General features: G+C 37.1%; 1 protein-coding gene across 4 annotated transcripts in view; it reads right to left on the minus strand.

Moving 5' to 3' along the window:
- CCSER1 (coiled-coil serine rich protein 1) overlaps positions 1-18,618 on the minus strand; it is a 637,091-nt gene that overhangs the window by 300,319 nt on the left and 318,154 nt on the right. For all 4 annotated transcript variants that reach the window (XM_088056598.1, XM_088056597.1, XM_088056599.1 and 1 more), the window contains exon 8: positions 12,589-12,666. In XM_088056598.1, coding sequence (XP_087912724.1) covers positions 12,589-12,666 — 78 coding nt within the window. The remainder of the gene's footprint in view (positions 1-12,588; positions 12,667-18,618) is intronic.

The following is an 18,618-nucleotide window of genomic DNA, read 5'->3' on the forward strand; positions in this document are numbered from 1 at the left end:
CTTTAAGTTTTGGAATGTAGAGAAGTCAGGTTACAAGTATTTCATCTACATTAATGTGCCTTTCGACTAAGGCAGGCACAAAGAATGGTATTAATCACATTGATTAGGATGGTAATTTCAAATTAATACTTCAGTCACTGGACTGAACTATAGGTCAGTCCTCTATGTGCACACAGGATGCTTTGGAATGGACCTGAGGAAGAGTTAATCCTTCATTAACAGGGAGACAAGTGGCATGGTCCATCTGACATTATCCATCCATCTGTCCAGCCATTCATCCATTTTTAATTGGACACCTCAGAAAGCCTGGAATTGCAGGGCTCATGCTCCCTTTCACTCTTGCTGCGTGACACAATAAGCCCCAAACTCTGGCCCACAAGAATCTACAGAATCACCAGACACATAGAGCAGGTGCTTCATTTGCTTCTGACCTTTTCTTTAAGTAAAGTGACTGTTTCTTGACTACTTCTTTCTCTGCCATTAGGCTCACACTGCCATTAAATGCCAGCTTGGCTAGCAGTCACCTCTTTCTTACCTTTCTCCTGACAAACTATCCACAGTCAGAGGCACAAAGGCACCTGAAGAAGTGATCAGCTGCACTCCAGTTCACATTTAGTTATTTTTTTTAAACTGCCTGAAGTTTAAGAACCTGAAGGTATGAAGCTGCTACAATTGGGCAGTCAAATGTAGATGCATCACAGAAGAACATCTGATGTCCTTAACATCACTATCAAAAGCCAATTTAAATTAAAACTGGTGAGAGAAGCACTTACTTAGATTCAGTTTTGCCTTTTTGGACCCTTCTGAATCCTCTTTCAAGGTAATTGCAGCACAAAGCCTGCTTGCACTCTTGCTTTGAATGATTCATAGAGGCTGCAGGACATTTGTATGTACAACTAACCATGATTTCCATAAGCCACAAAATAAACACACGAATACACGAGAAGAGGGATTAAATAATGACAGACACACCTCATCTCCTTAAGCCACTAAATTTTTAGTCTGCCATTTATGTTTCCACACTTCAAGCCCTTGGCATGCAAATACCCAGTGGGGAAAACAGAAAATAAAGGAACTCACTTCTTTATGAGATGAGAAGGACTCTGTAGATAGAAAATAAAGAACTATATGAAGGAGTATTTAACACTCTACATTTCCCATCAAATAATATGTTACATATTTGTATGTTTGTATATACTAATTATTTTTCATGTTACATTTCTGTTCCTATAAGCAAAGAAGTTTCATTATAATACAGAGAACTGAAGCATCACACAATACCAGTGACTTCTCTGTTTAACGCTCTAATGAAATGAAAGCTATCTAAAAAAATAATATATATTACTCAGATGCCACTTCTTTATTTAAAGAGAAATTATCTTTCCCTGGGCCAGACTGTGAATGGGGAAATCTGTTTGCAGCCTGGGCTTCACTTCCCAGAGCTGCAGCAAAGGAATTGCAGAATTCTTCTTCTGAGTGGGAATATTAGCTCTTTGAGTAAGACCCAGATCAGTGAGGAAACAAACAACTGGAAACTGAAGCCAGGAAAAGCAGGATCAGTTCCCCAGCCCAAGACCAGGACAGCGTGCAGGTTCACTGATACAAATACCTGAAGCCTCTTTCTGTGAAAGGAAGATAACACCTCTCCACCCTGTAGGAGTGTTACAAGGATTAGTGTTTGCAAAAGCCTCTGCACCTCAGAATTAATTAATATTTATGATGATCAGTCCCATCAAATTTGCATACTGAAGACATCTAGTTAACATGTGAGTAGCATTTATTTGACTGTGGTACTGACACATAAAAAAATGACAGCTTCATAACATTTGTTAATTTTTCCCCAATTAATTTCATTTACTCTAAGGACCTCTCTCTGTCTAAAAGGTGAGCAACGCTTTAAAAAATAGATTAAACCCAATATAATGCTGACTTAATTTATGGACAGCTATTTCTATGGGGTTTTTTTCTTGTTATGATAAGGAATTATCATTTTGCTAACAAATTTGCATTCATCTTCACACATCACTAAGGATAATTATGGAAATGAAGAGTACTGGAATCATCCATTCTGTGGCTGTAGAAGGGAAGAGGATAGAGATATTCAGAAGAGGAGATGAAAGCAAAAGGTTTAAAGAATTCATAACTTAAAAGCCTATATATATATTATTAATTCAAAACATTTATAAACATGGCAATAAATATCAAATACACAAACTTGCAATTGAAGGATCATCTTCAAGAATACAGCAAAGCATAAAGCAAAATATTGAAGATAGAAGAAGCCACAAGTAGCATTCTGGCCATTTCTGATTCTGACAAATACCTCCCGATCACAGCTAAAGACTTTGCTGCTTAGAGCTGTGGTGACCAAATGACACATTATGATCTGCTTGTGTCATTCTAGGCCACAAGAAAATATTGGCATTCATTCCAGGACCTGAAATATTTGGCATTTCCATGGTAGAGGAAAACTGTTTCTTGTCCAAATTTAATTGTGTATTGATATGACAACTCTCATTTAAGTGATCAAGTTGTACAAAATCCCTCTTTCCAGTGCTGCTCAGCAAGCAAAGCTCACTATGGACAAAGTAGCAAACCCAGAATTGCCTACACAAAGATGCCAGCCTATTAGGCTTGCAATGGCAGGAAACGTTTCTATCCAAAGAGATTAAAGTTTTACAAAGAAAACTGACCTAGAGGAATCCAAACAATCCCTGAGAAATATTAATAAGTCAACTTTATAGTCCAAGTTCCCCTCTCACACAGTATCCCAACTTCATCCCACTTCACATCTGCAATACCAGAATGAAACCAATATTCAACAGCTTTAAACTTTCTCTCATAGTACTAAAAAATTGATAATTTGTGTGTGAAAATCTCCTACATTCAGTAATACTGGCATGCCAAACTAACTACTTTATTTTAAACTTCACTGTCACCAGTTTTCTTATTTGTTTTTTCCCTTGGCTTCCATCGCAGCTGTTCTTCTATGATACATAATTATACCCTGCAGATTTCCACTTAGACTACGTTTCCTAAGCATTTTAAATTTGATGCAGGCATACCAGTCTGAAAATGGTAAGGCTTTAGGCATTTTAGTGAACAGCAAACAAAAAACTTCAGGAAACACCTTTGTTTCATGTTGCTTGTAAAAACTATTTCATCTCCATTCCTAGATTTTCCCTTGGCTCAGCTGTACAGAAACATTTCTCCCCTCCCCGGAACTTTGCCTCTTTTTACTGATTTATTGAAATAAACTGGCAAATTATTAGAAAAACCAGAAATAAATATTACTCTGTACAGTCATGTGGAAGATGATGTGTCTTGAAGGACCCCCAAGCTATTCACCAGTCTACACAGAAGTAATTGTGAACGCTGTTTATTTCTATTATTAACACACCTTTTATAGGGTTCTACAGGGTTTGCGGGCAGAGCAAGCTACTATTGGCTAGTACACACAAATTTACATTCTTATCCTTGTACACAGGAATATTGTTTTACTTTCTGCAGGCAAGTTTCAAGGATTTTAGCCTTTAATATTATGACTTAACCCAGAGGCTGGTTTGTGCAGACAGGCCTTTACTAATATATCGTGTCCCCCATCTGCTAAAAAACTCTCTATAGAAGTGCTTCACCTGTTCACTTAAATACGAAACTGTGTAGAAAAACCCCAAATAAACAACAATCAGTCACACTTGTTCAGTCCTTTCTTGGTTACTGACAACATCCAGCAATGTGATGATTATAACAAATGGTAATCAGATATGTACCTAAAGAAAACTTTTTTCCACTGTGCCCTCCTTAATCTTAATTTAATCTTTCAGAACTCTGATGACAGATGATAACTCTAATGATGCAATTTTCACAAGGCTACCCATAACAGTGTACCACATAGCTGTACAAGTCTAACATGCTAAGAAAGTATTATACAAATTAAAAATTTTCTATTCCTTCTCATCTGTAGCATTCAGCTCTGCTTAAAAATATCAAATCTAATAAAACTGCTGAATATTTAGCTCATTATTCACCAGGACAAAATGAAGTGATTAAGTCTTCTGAGGGACTTTCCCCCCCTTTATCACTCCTTCAGCCACAAAGGTTGTGGTTTTTCCCTTTGGCCGCCTTTTTTTTTCCCATAATTTTTTTAAGTGAATCATTTATTAAGAAATGGTTTAGAAATTTAACTTGTCCAAAACTTAGCAACATTTTCTTAAATTGTCAAAGTTATCAGTGAGATACTCACAGCAGGAACAGAATTTTCTAACAGGTGTTCCTCATGACAACAATGCAACAAACCCTCAGCCTTGAGACTGGGTTTCCAACATTTTAAAAAGAATTAAAACCAACACTTCCCATTGTCTCCCTCCCCAGTGCATTTCATGACTCTTGTTAAAACCTCTGATAAATGAAGAAGCCTGAATAAAGGTTTCTTATTCTGGACACATAACTTTTCTGGACTACTATTAAGAGCCAGTTAATAGACCCACATTTAAGAACGTTTCCATCAGCAAAGATATTCTTTTACCTGTCCTATTTTTTAAAAAGTGTGAAGAAGAAGAAACTTTATGGTTTTTGAAAAAATGGTAAGTCATCAGAAAGTCACCTTAATCATAAAAATATCTTTCACTACCAATAATCAAAGTATTGAACCATTACAGGCGCAAGGAGAAGGGCAGAGAAGAAACTGAATGCACATACTATGGTTTAAAATCAGAGTACACCATACCTTTCAAAAACAAGAAATTTACTCCAGTACTACCATAATGTTGTTATAATCTTTAAATGCAGGGGAAAGCATTTTTTTCTCCAAACAGAATTAGCTTTAATGTTATACAACAACGCAAAGATTGGTGGAAACAGGAGCAGCACTTCAGAAGTCTCTGCCTAAAAATGTAAGTCACCATTACACCAGGCAATCAAAGCCTCCCAGACAAGACACATTCCCCAGTAAAATCAGACAGCTCATTATTAACATGTGGTTCACAAAGGAGTTCATAACTTACCAAGAGGAAGAGCATGACCAAGTGACCAACTTAAATGAAACCAGGAACACAACAAAAATATAACTATAGCACAACAGCTTTCATCACCTCTCAATACTTGGCTCTGCCAGAAAGTTAGCCAGAGGAAAGGCAGAATAGACCTTTCAGAAGTGGCTCAAGGTGTGTCTATGTGTCAGCAATTAGATCTTGCCTTTAATTTCAGTTAACAGCTATCTAAATTGCTCACAAAAATACCTGTTTCTTTAAACTCTCGGTGAACATTTTCAAAATCAGTCAGTTATTTTTAGTGTCATACTTTTGAGACATTTAACTTGATAAGGATTTCAAAATGCCAACCCTCAATTTCTTACTGGAATGGATTATGTCTGAAAACACGTGGCTGGATCATTAACATCACTCAGTACTAGCAAAGTTGTTTATGTATGTTCTAATGGAAGAGTCAAGGATCAGATGCTTTCCATTTAAAATCATTAATTTCACTAAGTCAAAACTTTTGGTCAAAAAACATGTCAAGTCTCCACACATATGATTTTCAGAGGCTTTCTGGATGAAAAAACAGCAGTCCATGGCCAGAAAAGGAGAGAGAGAGAGGACCTGCTACAGTGAAAATACACGTCTAATATGTATAAAACCCATTTTCAAGTCCCCAGTTTAATTTATCCTAGGAAGAAAACATTCATTGCTCTAACACATACTGGAAAGTGAGTAATTATTATTAAATAAACTCCTGCATTGCAAACAGTTCTACATTTTCACTGACCATAATTTATGAAAGCACTTGAATTTTATCTCATTTACAACAGCAGAAAGTACTCTTGGGTAGAAATGGTCAAAATAGATATACATTTTCACCTTTAAAATAGTTGATAGGGTTAAAATGGTCAACACAGATGAGCATTTTCACTTCTAAAGTAATTGATGCCTCTGACATAATCCACGCCATCCATGGCCTGATGGCACACGCCACTACAGTCAGTGGACATTGTGCCATTGATTAGATGATATTTTACTCCAAACACTTTATAATGATTCTTCTCAAAAAAAAAATAAAATAAATCCTAAAAAACCCCCAAGCAAAAAATAAAACCCATTCATCGTATTTCACAAATGCCTGAAAAGAAAACTTCACCGTTTGACCATCCAGGTGCCCCTCTGGCACTACCTGAGCTGGAACTTAGGAGCTTTTGCAGCTACACCCTCCACCAGGTTTCCCAGAGCAGTCTCAGACTTCCAAACCCTCAATACAATTTAATCATGCTGCAATAACAAAATAACAAGTAACAGCTCCAGCTGGTGCCTCCAAGGAGCAACCCCAAACAAAAAACATCCTGGGCTTCTATACCCTGACAGTCTAAGGTCAGTCAAGTCTGGAGTCACCAGCTCCTGAGTGTTGGGTCCCCTGGCTGGGCCACAGGGACCTTTGTGTGTCTCTTGCCCAGGGTTTGGGCTGCTGCCCCAGAGCTGAAGCTGCAGCTGCACCCCGAGCTGCCTGCGCCGAATGGATTCCTCAACACACCAATGCACTCCCCCAGATTTACTGATGCCTATCAGTCCCAAGACAGAGAAATTAGGAGGATTTACGGTCTGTATCGAGACGATTAGATAAGCACTGTAAGTGCTCTTACTGGGTCTATCAGAATCTTCCCATGGAGTTCCAAGAAAATCTTTTTTCGTAGTCTTAGTGATCAAATCTTGTCAGCAACCTATAATGTTACAATTTTTATGACTTTTAACTCTTGGATATAGAGTACTCAGCAGGAAAAGCTTACTTTGTAGGTACACATCAGAATTCATTGTGTGAGCATGTGTCTGCCCGAGGGAGGGAACCGGAATGAACCCAATATTTACCCTTGCAGTGTTAATTATATAAAATGTTAAAGTTATGTTGGAAACCCTGTTATCTGAAAAAAGTGATGATGATTCTTCTGCACGCCTTTGTTGAAGCATCACTTGTGTTTCTGGTCGCTTTTGAAGATTTTGATAAGACATACATTAATCATTTTCCTAAATGTGGCTTGCTAAGTAAATAACATAATTTATACCATTAAAAGCCTCAGTTTTGCCTAAGATAGGAATTGTAATTTTGAAATATTACATTAGCGGTCACTCTATGATGAAAGGTTCAATAAAATAAGGGTGAATACACTAAAAAATGCCTGTACAAAAAAAATTGGAAAGAAAGGAAACTGCGATCAAGGCATAGAGGCACAAAGAAATTAGACAATACATGTGTAGTTCCCAGTCTCATTGCTGATCCTTTCAGTCATTAGTAAATATGTTAGTATTTAGTAAATATATCAGTGACATTCAGAAATTACAGATATTGTACCTACACTCTCCAGAATAAAAATATTGTTTTATTTACTCATTAAACAGGTGATGTGGTTCTATTCAGACAGACTTCCTGGCAAAGCTCTTTTTCTTAGGAAAAATGTGCATAGAGTTACTGAGAAAAAGGAAAAGACAGTGAATAAATGCACAGAAGCTTCTTGTAACAGGGTCCATAATACCTACTGCACACTCCTCCAGAATAAATTCAGTGCTTTTCAAGATCTCATATCCTATGATGATAAAGACTGTGAAACAAATCAGATGTATAAATTTTTTTGAGAAATGACAAAGTGGAAAGCTTGCACCAAAGGCAGAAAGCTGCTGTGCTGACATGACTTTTAAAAGTCTGTGCTATACCAGTAAGACATAAGGAGTCAAAGAAAGGAAATACTGACATGGGAAATAACAACTGAGAGTGGGAGGAATCGATTAAACCACTGAAGAATGGTGACAGACTGGTTTAAAATAGCCTGGAGATTGAGGCAGCAGAACAGTAAAGGTGGGGTTGTGTGAGTCATACTTTGCAACTCTACTCACTTTACTAGAAATATCAAAAACATCTCCAAAACAAACAAAAAGCCAAAACCACAGAGGCTTCAGATGCTTCTCAGCAGAAGCAGCAATTCAGGTGGAGGGTGGAATGAGAGGGACGAGAGCTAATGAGGCCTCCAGCCCACTAAAGAGCATCACTGAACCCTAACCCCCTGTACCTGCCATGGGGTCACAATGCCTGCGTGATTATTTCAGTCTGTTCTGAAAACAAAGCAGTGCATTAAAATCTTCTTATTTAAGGAAGTGTCAGCAAATATTTAAAATATTGGAAATAGTGCATTTAAAGTAGAGAGAGTAAATAAGCTGGCTGTATCAAGCACCATAGGAAGCCTTTGGAACTATAGGCCCAGCTTGCTGCTATCATTGCTGAATAAGTCAGGAAATGACCTAATTCTACACCTAGAAATATAAAGTCACACTCAAAGATGAGTTCCCTGGGCTAACGAGCGATCATTACGGTGACTTTCATATTGATTATTCCAAATATCTGCAGTAAAATTAAATTGTGATTACAGAGCAAATGGAAAATGTATCTCTTGCTAATTGTAGGCACAAATGTAATGAGCTGCCAGAGTCATGAGCATAAGTGACTGCAATGATTTGCATTTTCAGAGCCTGTAAAGCTCCAGGATGAATGGCAAAACTCTAAGTATAGGCATTATTAAGTATAGATTGCATTTCAGTAGACCTACACCAGTCGTAACACTACTGAGGAATGCCAGCTTTTGCTACTTGACCTGCCACTTCTGTTTTCTTACTCAAAGAATTCGCATCAAGGGTATTAATTACAGAAGTCAGAACACAGAAACAATGAACACTGACGGAAATTCTCAGCTCCCTCGAAGGAGAAAGGAAATAATGTAAGAATTTTCTTCTTTCATTTAATGCCAATTAGCAAAGCATGGTTGAGATTAATCATAGAACTGAAACACAATTAAACATCACTACAATAAATTACTATTATGGTTATTATTTACAACTTGGCTGTGGCTAATAACCAGTGAGACTGATGCTCATTACAACAGATAATGTATAATTAGCTAATATTAGATATTTGATGTACTAAATGGCTGTCATAGATCTCGTCTTAAAAGACTGTCACTACATTTTAAAGTTACTTAAAAATAATAAAATACTATTATAATAAAGTACAGCATAATGAGTAGGAGAAAAGAACAGGTTCTAAAAAATGGATGAGACATTGCTTGGTAAGTTGACCTTTTAGAAATACCCACTCCTTCACTTATCTTCTAAACGAAAGGCAGGATTATTTTAATTCCAGTTAAGGAGGGCAGATATAAGTGCTTATAATTAAAAGTCACTCACATTTGAGCCAGCTACAATTTTGCTATTATAACATAGAATAACACTTGAGTTAAGATTGCATGACAAATACCATTCTTCTCCGTTATATTCCAAGTTCTTTGTTCTGAACTATTTAAATTGTGACATAACTTTTTCCCACAAGACAGAGACCTAATTCTTCAAGAAATATTATAAAGGAACAGAAGAAAAAAACTTCTGTTCAAAAGAAGATCCTACCTACATGGAAATTTAAGTGCAAAACCACCAACAGTGTTCTTTTCTGAGAGGAGAAACAAACTTCTTCCACAATATAGGAGAAGATCTTCCTAAACTCTTTTCTAAAGAGTTTTAGCCATGGAAAAGAGCAGAGAACTGAAAGCTGGAATATGACATAAAAATAACACTCACTAAAAAGAAATGCCTATGATGGCTTTATCAAAATGGTTGTAGAAAAGTTTTGTGGAAGTGTCTGTGTACATGGCTGAACTGGATTTTTCCCTAAGATTCTGAAGGGCACAGCTAAGGAAGATTGCTCTGAACATCTGGGTATTGCTACCTGCACAGGGAGAAGGAACCCAAAGCCACACAGAAATTGGCTGTACTGGCTGCTGTGCTAAGTTGTTCCTTCCTCAAGGAAAACCAAATCTACTATTTACAACACTTACAGGGGATAGGTCGCTGAATGGCATGACCTCTATGTTTATCTGCTAATTTTCTCATGGTTGGTTTAGGATTCAACAGTTCTGGAGTTGGCTACCTTTACTTCTTACCCAATTGTTTTGTACTCTTCTTGCTGGGTATCAGTGATAATCTTTTAAAGGTGCTGTCTTGATGTAAGTAAAGCCCAATGACTCAATTAAAGTAATGGTGTATGATGGATTTATGTGGACTAGGTCTTATTGCACTGGAAAATATCTTCCTCCAAACACTCCTGAGCAGGGTCTTATATGATTTGGATCTTTCTGCTACAAGTCACATATACTGGGAGAATGGCAGCTGAGATTGGTGTTAGCAGAGCTGAGATGCAACTTACAAATATTTCCAGGGAAATCTGGTTTCTAACTTTCATTAGACTAAATTCAAAATCTTACAATGGTTTTGTGCAAGCTTAGGTTCTCCATATTTTTCCTGCACATATCCTGTGGGACTAAGAATGACAGGCATCTGCTTTGGTGAAGTTAGATGTGCAAGAAGACTACGGTGACAGGATTTGCATTCTTTCCTTATGCAGAAATGCAGATTTTCTTTTGAAGGGGAATTGTTAAAACCCAAGGAAGGACAGTTCTCTTTCTTGGTATAAAATGAGATATAATTGCGAACACAGGCCTGGTTTCATTTCACAGTCTAATATAAAAGCTCATTAGCTCAGAGAACTTCAACTGTCCCAAAGAGAGGCAGTTTATAGGGCCCTCCTTCGTTACACCTGTTTTCAGAACCACAGAATGGAATTTCTTTTTCAATCTCCCTCTCAACAGCAAGGATGTAGGAAAGGTTATTATGTTGCTAAGGGAAATGCACCATCACATCATCAAAAGCCAATATTATTGACTGACATTATTTGGAGAGGGTTATGTCTTGTAAAACCAGTCATTCACATTACAACTGGAACAATAGTGCTCTCTCTTGGAGTGAGTGAAGGAGAAATAACAGAAAATGTTACGTTTTATATTATTTTTATTTCTACTAAATGCTGTGAAATGCACTTAACTTTTTCCTGGTCTGACCTCCATTTTACTTGAATTGCAAAGGAAAATGTTTCCTGGTTTGAAAACTGACTGAAAATGAAAGATTAAGTAATGCTCTCTGCCCTATTTTTCTGTTTCTTTTACTATTTCTACCAGACTTTTAATATAAAAAAAAATTCTTTATTGCTTTGTTAGAGCAACTATTCCACTTCAAATAAGTAATTTACAACCCATTTTGGGTTCTAGGAGCACCATTTCCTTCAAAAATAAAGACGCTACAGTGTACTGTAGTGCACGCAACACAAACAGAGCAATGTTTGATTACCTCAGCATGAGAATTATTAAGTTAGATTTTCTTACCTCTTACACCTTTATCTGAGCTGAGCAGCCCATTTCTTTGTACATGTCATATCTTAGTGGTTTTCCAGGCACTGGGAGACTCAACTACTGAATCTGACTTAGAATGCTGAGCAGACTTCAATGCACATTTAAAGTGGTGTTCCAAAGAAATGAAGATGTGTACCCTGGTATCTTGGCACAAAATTGGTCAATTTCAGCCAAATCCGACTGAGATGGGTCTTAAGAGTGTTAAATCCGAAAGAGGAATAAGAACCAGTGAATAGCTGATCACTGATATCCAATCTGTACCTCCACTGATGAAACAACTGAGCAAGCACAATCCTCAACCCTTCTAATAGCAAGAATCAGTTGGCTGGTTGTACAGCTCTTGCACAAACGCTGAAAATATGGGGGGAAAAAAGGAGTTTCTTTTCTGGGCTTGGCCAGGTCTGAAGGACACTTATTTTTTGTGCCGGAAGAAGTTCAGGGCAGACAAAAACTTTCCATCATCAAACTTCTTTAATTCCAGTTACTCAGTTTTAACTTAGCATCATCACAAAGTGACTAAAGCTCAATCCAATCAACTGACTGTATGCACACAAAACGTGCAAATTTACTTGGGAGAGGGAAAACTTTAAAAGGGACATTCCGGTGAGTGTAACTTAGTCTGTATTATGACACCTACTGAGTCAATGGTGCCGAAAACCAAAGTTCCTCTTCCTTATCTAAGCAAACACCTGGCAAGGTGACCTCTTTGCTAGATGATGCAGCACTGCTCTGAGTACCTGGGTGGCCTCAGGAGACCTCTTCCACAAGTTAGGATCTGCCTAAGGCTATTCTGTGTCGCAGGGATGGATACCATGGCGTCAGCTGAAAAAGTGACACACGGCAACTCACTCGTCACAGCTTAAACCTCATGAAGTTGTGGACATTGTCCCAACATTTATTATTAACTAACACTCCAGGCCTGTGGCTTACACTTGACTTATGCCAAAACTGTTCTTTAACAGACCTTTAATGTCTCCTGAATCCTTGGAGAAACTAATCATCGTTTTGTTAAAAGATATACGTGAAATACAAAATAAAGAGAAAATCTGTTGATGACACACACACAGGAATGCACATATCCAAATGGGATAATGGATAACAATACAGCCTTACAAGTAACAGTTCACAGCTGTAGTCCTCTGGAAAAACATTCAAAACCAACATTGTATTCTAGGTATTTCTTGAAAATTGTATGGACGCAGAACATCTTGTGACATCATAGTAATTTGAAGAAAAGGAAGAATAATAGCACTTCACAGTAAAGCAGGTAACATGATAAGCCAAGATTAATAGACAATATTTATGATTAAATTAATTAACTGTACCTTGAAAAACAATGGCTCCTCAGGAAGGGGGCTAACAGGGAGGGAGGTTGTGCTACTGGCTGGACTCATGTCTGTACTCTGAAAGAAAAGCACACAGGAGTTTGCATTTTCAATCAAGTTCTATGGACAACTTTTTTACATTTTGGGGGAGGGTGAATGAAAGAGCTTGGAAACAGCACTGAAAAGTCAATAGAATTAGACTGACAACTGCAACCTGTACTTTATTTGCCTGTAATTAGTTCAAGTATTTCACTAATGGGTAAGTACTTGCATTTTATTTTGAATTAACTCCCCACTCAAAGACGGAAACACATGCACAAGTACACAAACACACAGTTCATATTTGTTCATATAGAAAAATTTATTCTTCTCGAAAGTATGACAAAATTTTAAATTACTTTTGGGATGGCTCAATAGTATATTTAGAAGGAAAAATTAAGAGGAAAGCAATATATTTCAGAAAAATATTCTGTTCAAGGATTAAAAAAAGATCCTATTCACGTGAGTCAATACACCTTACAAACAAGCACTAATACAAGAAAAGAAACAGTGAAGACCAAAGTTAATAAAAATAGTTCAGCATACTTCAATGGATCTGTCAAGTCAAAATGCCTGAAAGATTGACCTAGAACCCCCACCCTCTTCAGATCATATTTCAGTAACTCATTGGTTAGCATAGTCATTATTTTTACAGATGTGACATATTAAAACAGAGTATGTGACTCCTAATAATACAGAATGACAATAACAGAAGAACAAAATCTGGAGTTTAAAAAAATATATAAACAATATCAGAATTGTTCCAGAGACAACTAGAATAAGACTACTTCTTGGGGAAAAAAGTCCATAAGTGCTAAAATGAAAAAAAATCTACCATGACCACCAATAAAAAAGAAATTAAGAATATTAAAAAAAAAGTCAACAAGTTTGCATGACCTAGTAGTGCATTCCTTTTCACAATGTAGCATTGCAATGTAGAACGATTTAATAAATTCAACTTGTGCACTTGACTAATCCAATACCTCTTTTTGCATAACTATGAATCAATTCTAAATCCTTTGATAAATGCAAATTCTGCAAGTGAAGCGCACCACTCCACCCAGTAATTTCTAACAGCTCATTCATCAGAAGATGTTTATGGAGAGACACTGCATTTTACTCAGCCAACTGGTAGGGGATGATGAAAGACAAAATTTTGGGTATGAAATCTCTGTGGCAAATCCAAGACAGGGCACAGAGACTTCAAAGTTAACACCCTCTGAGAAAATGTGAATTAAATTAGATACCTATCAGTTACACCATAGCTGAAAGAAAAGACAACAGTTACCTGCTAAATAACAGGGATGCAAGTAAATGAGAAAGAAGGGGGTCATGGCAATTACATCTTAAGAAAGAGACAGGTAATTTATAACCTACAGAACAGAGATGATGTTGAGGAATAGAGATTACAGCATGTCAGAAGGCCAGTACCTTTGTAGAATCCACTGTATTCAGAAACATTACGAATTTTAACTTGGACTCCTGCACCTGATCATCAAGAAAACTAAAAAATAATATTTACAAAATGAAGTGGAACTTAGATGTTCTACATTAAACACAGAGTGCAGACAAAACTAGACACTTATGTGGGAATGTTTCACCACAAATGCCAGCAGCTCAGCAGAAATTTTCCTTTTAATTTACATAGAATAGAAAAAAAGAAACCAAACTAAGATGGGAAAGAAAAATCAAGGATCTGATTTCCAAGCCAAATCAAATGCCCTAATTTGTAATCAGAAGTGTGCAGACCCATCTTTAAGCATTGAAACAGCATCACTCCGAAAATCTGCAAAGCATGAGCTGCACGTTGTTCAGGGATAGCTGGGGTCTAAGGAAGGTTTAACAGCCCTGAGGATGACGCTGGTGTTGTCACAGAACATCTCAGGGCACATCCACAGGGTGGCCTCAGAAAAGGATCTGCTCTTCTGTGCTGGCTGGACAGGAGCCAGCGCAGGTCTGATGTCACACTGCACCAAAAGGACTGGGGGGGAGGGAGGTTGTGTGCATTAAGAGGGGCGCCACGACCAGACTGGCTTCTGGACTGAAAATAATTTGAGTCTGGACAGACAGGAGCACTGGCAGAAGAGCCTGTGTCTGCCTAGAGCTATCCACATGTACATACTCTCAGTGGCCCCTTCAACACCTTCAGTAATTTTCCTCTCCAAGGAAAGCAGAGCAGTATCTGTGCCTGTGTAAATTAATTAAACCCAGTGGCACTAACACAGTTTATTATAGTGGAGAATTGAGTGAGACAGTACCAAAAGGGTTGTTTCTTGAGCTATTAAAAAACCCAAACCCTTACAAACTAATCGCTGCTATGAAAGATGTTGATAGCTTGCCCTCCTGAAGCAATATACGAAGAATTTCAAACAACATCACACTCCCTGCTTAAATTTCCTTTCTATGGTGTGTTTATCATAATCACACTTTGCAGTCTAAAGCTCCCCATACATATATTAAAAAAAAAATAAAAAATCACTGTGAGGAATTTACTCAATGGAGACTTTTTATTTGATCTTGTCTAAACCAATTGTGTTCTCATAAAAGCAGCCACTCTCTTCAAGTCCAGCACAAACTTGATAAGTTTTGGTTATAAATTAACAAGATGCTATACCATTAGGCTATAATTATATCTTGTAAGTCATTGCAAATGCTAAATAAACATAATCTGTATCTTAATTCAAAATATTAGGCAAAATTAGGACATCTCATTTTGCAGTACTTTGCTGTGCAACTATAATTTTAATATGTATTTTTTATGCACAAAATGCACAGCTGGGTTTTGTTAACTGAGCCTTTTCCATGTGTCACTGGAAATCTCTCAGTTTACCAGAGGGCAGAAAATTTGCACAGCTTTAATCACCTAAACTACATTTTCAAAATATCTGAATACCAAGCAATTCAAGTATTTCTCAGAACAACAGTTTAGAAAAATACTGTCTTGCCCACACCAAAAAAAGCCCTGTGAGCATTTCTCTCAGTGCTTCCTTCTAGGTAATTTTTTTGTTTTGTTTGGAACAGGCTGTTAATATCCAGAAAACTGACATTATTAGAATTTTGTCAATAATTCTTCCATGATTGCAAAGATCAATGCTCGAGTCTTATTCTAATTTCTAGAATCAGTCTAAATATACATCATCCTTATTGTGCAGCTGAACAGGTACCTTGGAGTCACTGATAGGCCATGCTAATCATTCATCCTTGGAGAGCAACGTTAAAACATTGATCAGGAAGCTTCCTGATAATGAGGCAAAGGAAGAAAACAAGTCTAAGAATACAAACTTTTCCCATTTCTACATCCATTTTGGAGATCCAAGGTCAGGATTCTGTTTGAGGACATGTTCTCACCATTTGAGCTAGATCAAAATAAAAGCAGATGTTTCTAGAGTTCTTTTAACGTAGTTACAGGTTTGGTTTTGTTTTATTCCACTCATCTCTACTTTCCTCCAAAGCAGAACATTTCACAAAGCTATGTTACAATGTAAACTGTCTAACAGCAGATTAGAGAATGTAGTCTGTGGTTCTCCGCAAGAAGGTATGTGCAGAGTGTTAAAAACACTCTGAAACTCTTGAAAAGGACTTTTTTTTTTTTTGAAGAGTCATTTTCCAGTCTTCAGCAACTCTTCTATAAATGAAAGCAGATTCAACTCTGAAATTCAGATTTTTCTTGCTACAAATCTTTGCCTTTAATCTGATGTTCTTTAGGAAGTGGCCTATCTATCAGCCTTCGTTAACTGTGCCATAAAATAAGGACCATCCACCAAGAGAAGCCAATTTAATTTGCTACAGCTGCCTTTTGATGGGTAAACACGGCAGTGGTAGCTGGCACACACTGCCTTCTCAGGAGATCAGTACAGCAATTTATTGATCTGAGGAGTTAATACTGACAGAGAAAACCTTCAGTGGATATTAGAGCTAGAGATCCAATAAATCTTTATAATAACTGAAGAAAAGACAATCTGTGTACTTTATAGCTTTTTCTAAGGGGTAGTGGATGAGTGTTGAAGTGACTTTCAGAGTGATAGTTTTAGTTGTATCATAAGTTATGTCAGAAAATATCATTTTATAATCTAGAAGTTGAGTAGAACTAGGAAATTAAATAAGTGTAGTCAGCAAGCTCAGTAGTGACATTTTGATATACTGAGGGTAATCAAAGACCTGCAAATGGATTTATTAATGGGTCTGCACAGCATCTTTATGAAATATTGTACTTAAATATCATTATCCCATTTTATCCATGAAAGTGAAAAAGAAGGAAAAGTGATTTGCTCACAGCTATGAAGGGAGGTTAAAAACAAAGACAGAATCATCCAGTTACTCATCCAGGGTGTGCAATGCTCTCCTACACACTTTTGGAGTGCTCTGATTTCTGTAATTTCTGTATTATTTAATGTCATGAGGAGGTTTTGGTCATACATATACTTCCTGCAAATAAATTTCCTATAAAGAACTGAGGCCAGAAAAATGAGAACTACTTTAGATTAAAAAAAAATGGTAGAGACACAATAAAAGCTTTCACTTCCCACCCTCCATCAGGTTTGAGTAACATCCCCCAACATCTCCCATCTCTCTCACTAAGAATGGAGTGAGAGCCTCCTTAAAATGTGTTTTGCAGTATCTATGAATACAGTTCAGGTGGTTATTTATAAATCCATGTCATGTCTCCTTCCTTAGAAGATACAGTTAAATATTCTAATTACTAATGCATGCAATTAACAGCTGAGACATTTAAGTATTATTTTCCAGTATCTGCCCGGAGCTGGCTGCTCCCATAGCTAGGAAGGCTGCATGGGTCTTGCATCTGACCTGAGTTATTGTAGCTCCCATTGCAGGGGTGAAGCATAAATTACAGCTGCTACTGTGTCTTGCTACCTCTTTTTATGCTACATGAGGTACAGACGGCCAAGTAGGTTTTCAGTGGTTCAATTACCCACTGATTCTCAATCAGCAATTAGTATACAGGCACACAGATTAGTCCTGATTCCTCTCACAATCTAAGCAAAGGCAGTCACCTGGGGAAGCTGGGAAATCTCACCTCATGAAAGATAAGATACTGATCTTTCACTTAGCAGTATTTGCATGTCCAGTATTGTTTATTCTAGAAGAGTCTGAGTTTTCAGGATGTCTTTTAAATCTAATACTTAGCACAATTATTTTTCTTCCACTGAGGAGGGGTTAGTATGAAGAATATTTTGTTGACTGATATTTAATTCCACTTGGAAAAATAGCTGAAAAGATGCTCTTTCAACTTTCTAATTAGGCTAAATCAATTATAAAGCCCTTACCCAGCAAGTAATAAAGCGTACATGGTTTGTTGAAAGGCTACTGTGTTTGAAATAGTTTAGACTTAGACTATATTTTCATACTGTTTTATATTTAACATAAACTTAATTTACTCAAATATTTAAATTTACTAAGTTACCTATCCCTCTTCTCCTTATATTAATTGTGGAAGTGTAAGAACACCAAAGCACGAATTACTATTATTATCTGTTTTTCACTTTCTAAAATGGCAATATGCAATTCCTTAACATAAAAATATGTTGGTAGGCAGGACAAGGACAACACCTTCAGAAACATAACTTGTAAAGGAAGTAGAAAGCTGAACTATTGAGAATGGCAGATTGCTGGTTTACAATTGAGTACATACAGAGTGGGGGAAAAAGTCTGTTTTTATAAGCACAGAAATACCACATTTCTTACAATAGACAATGACATACATGTCATTACATAACTAACACATTTATTTAACAGCAAATATATCTTCCTTTCTGCTCTTTATTTTCACCTGGATTTTTATCTTGCTCATCCTCCCACTCTGCCTTTTCTCCCTGCTTTCCTCCACAAAACTCATAATAAACAGAGGCACAAGTTTCCTTGTCAGACAACCTCCTGCCACAGAAAGGTTACACCAAGGGCCCATTAATATGTAGGAGAAAACCATTTTTACCTTCCCAACAGCAAATTCACTGCAAGTTAATCTCTAAAAAC

This window comes from Pseudopodoces humilis, chromosome 6 (genome assembly GCF_049639895.1).
Source record: "Pseudopodoces humilis isolate 2021_Gansu_Grassland_sample_001 chromosome 6, ASM4963989v1, whole genome shotgun sequence".
Taxonomy (NCBI): Eukaryota; Metazoa; Chordata; class Aves; order Passeriformes; family Paridae; genus Pseudopodoces; species Pseudopodoces humilis.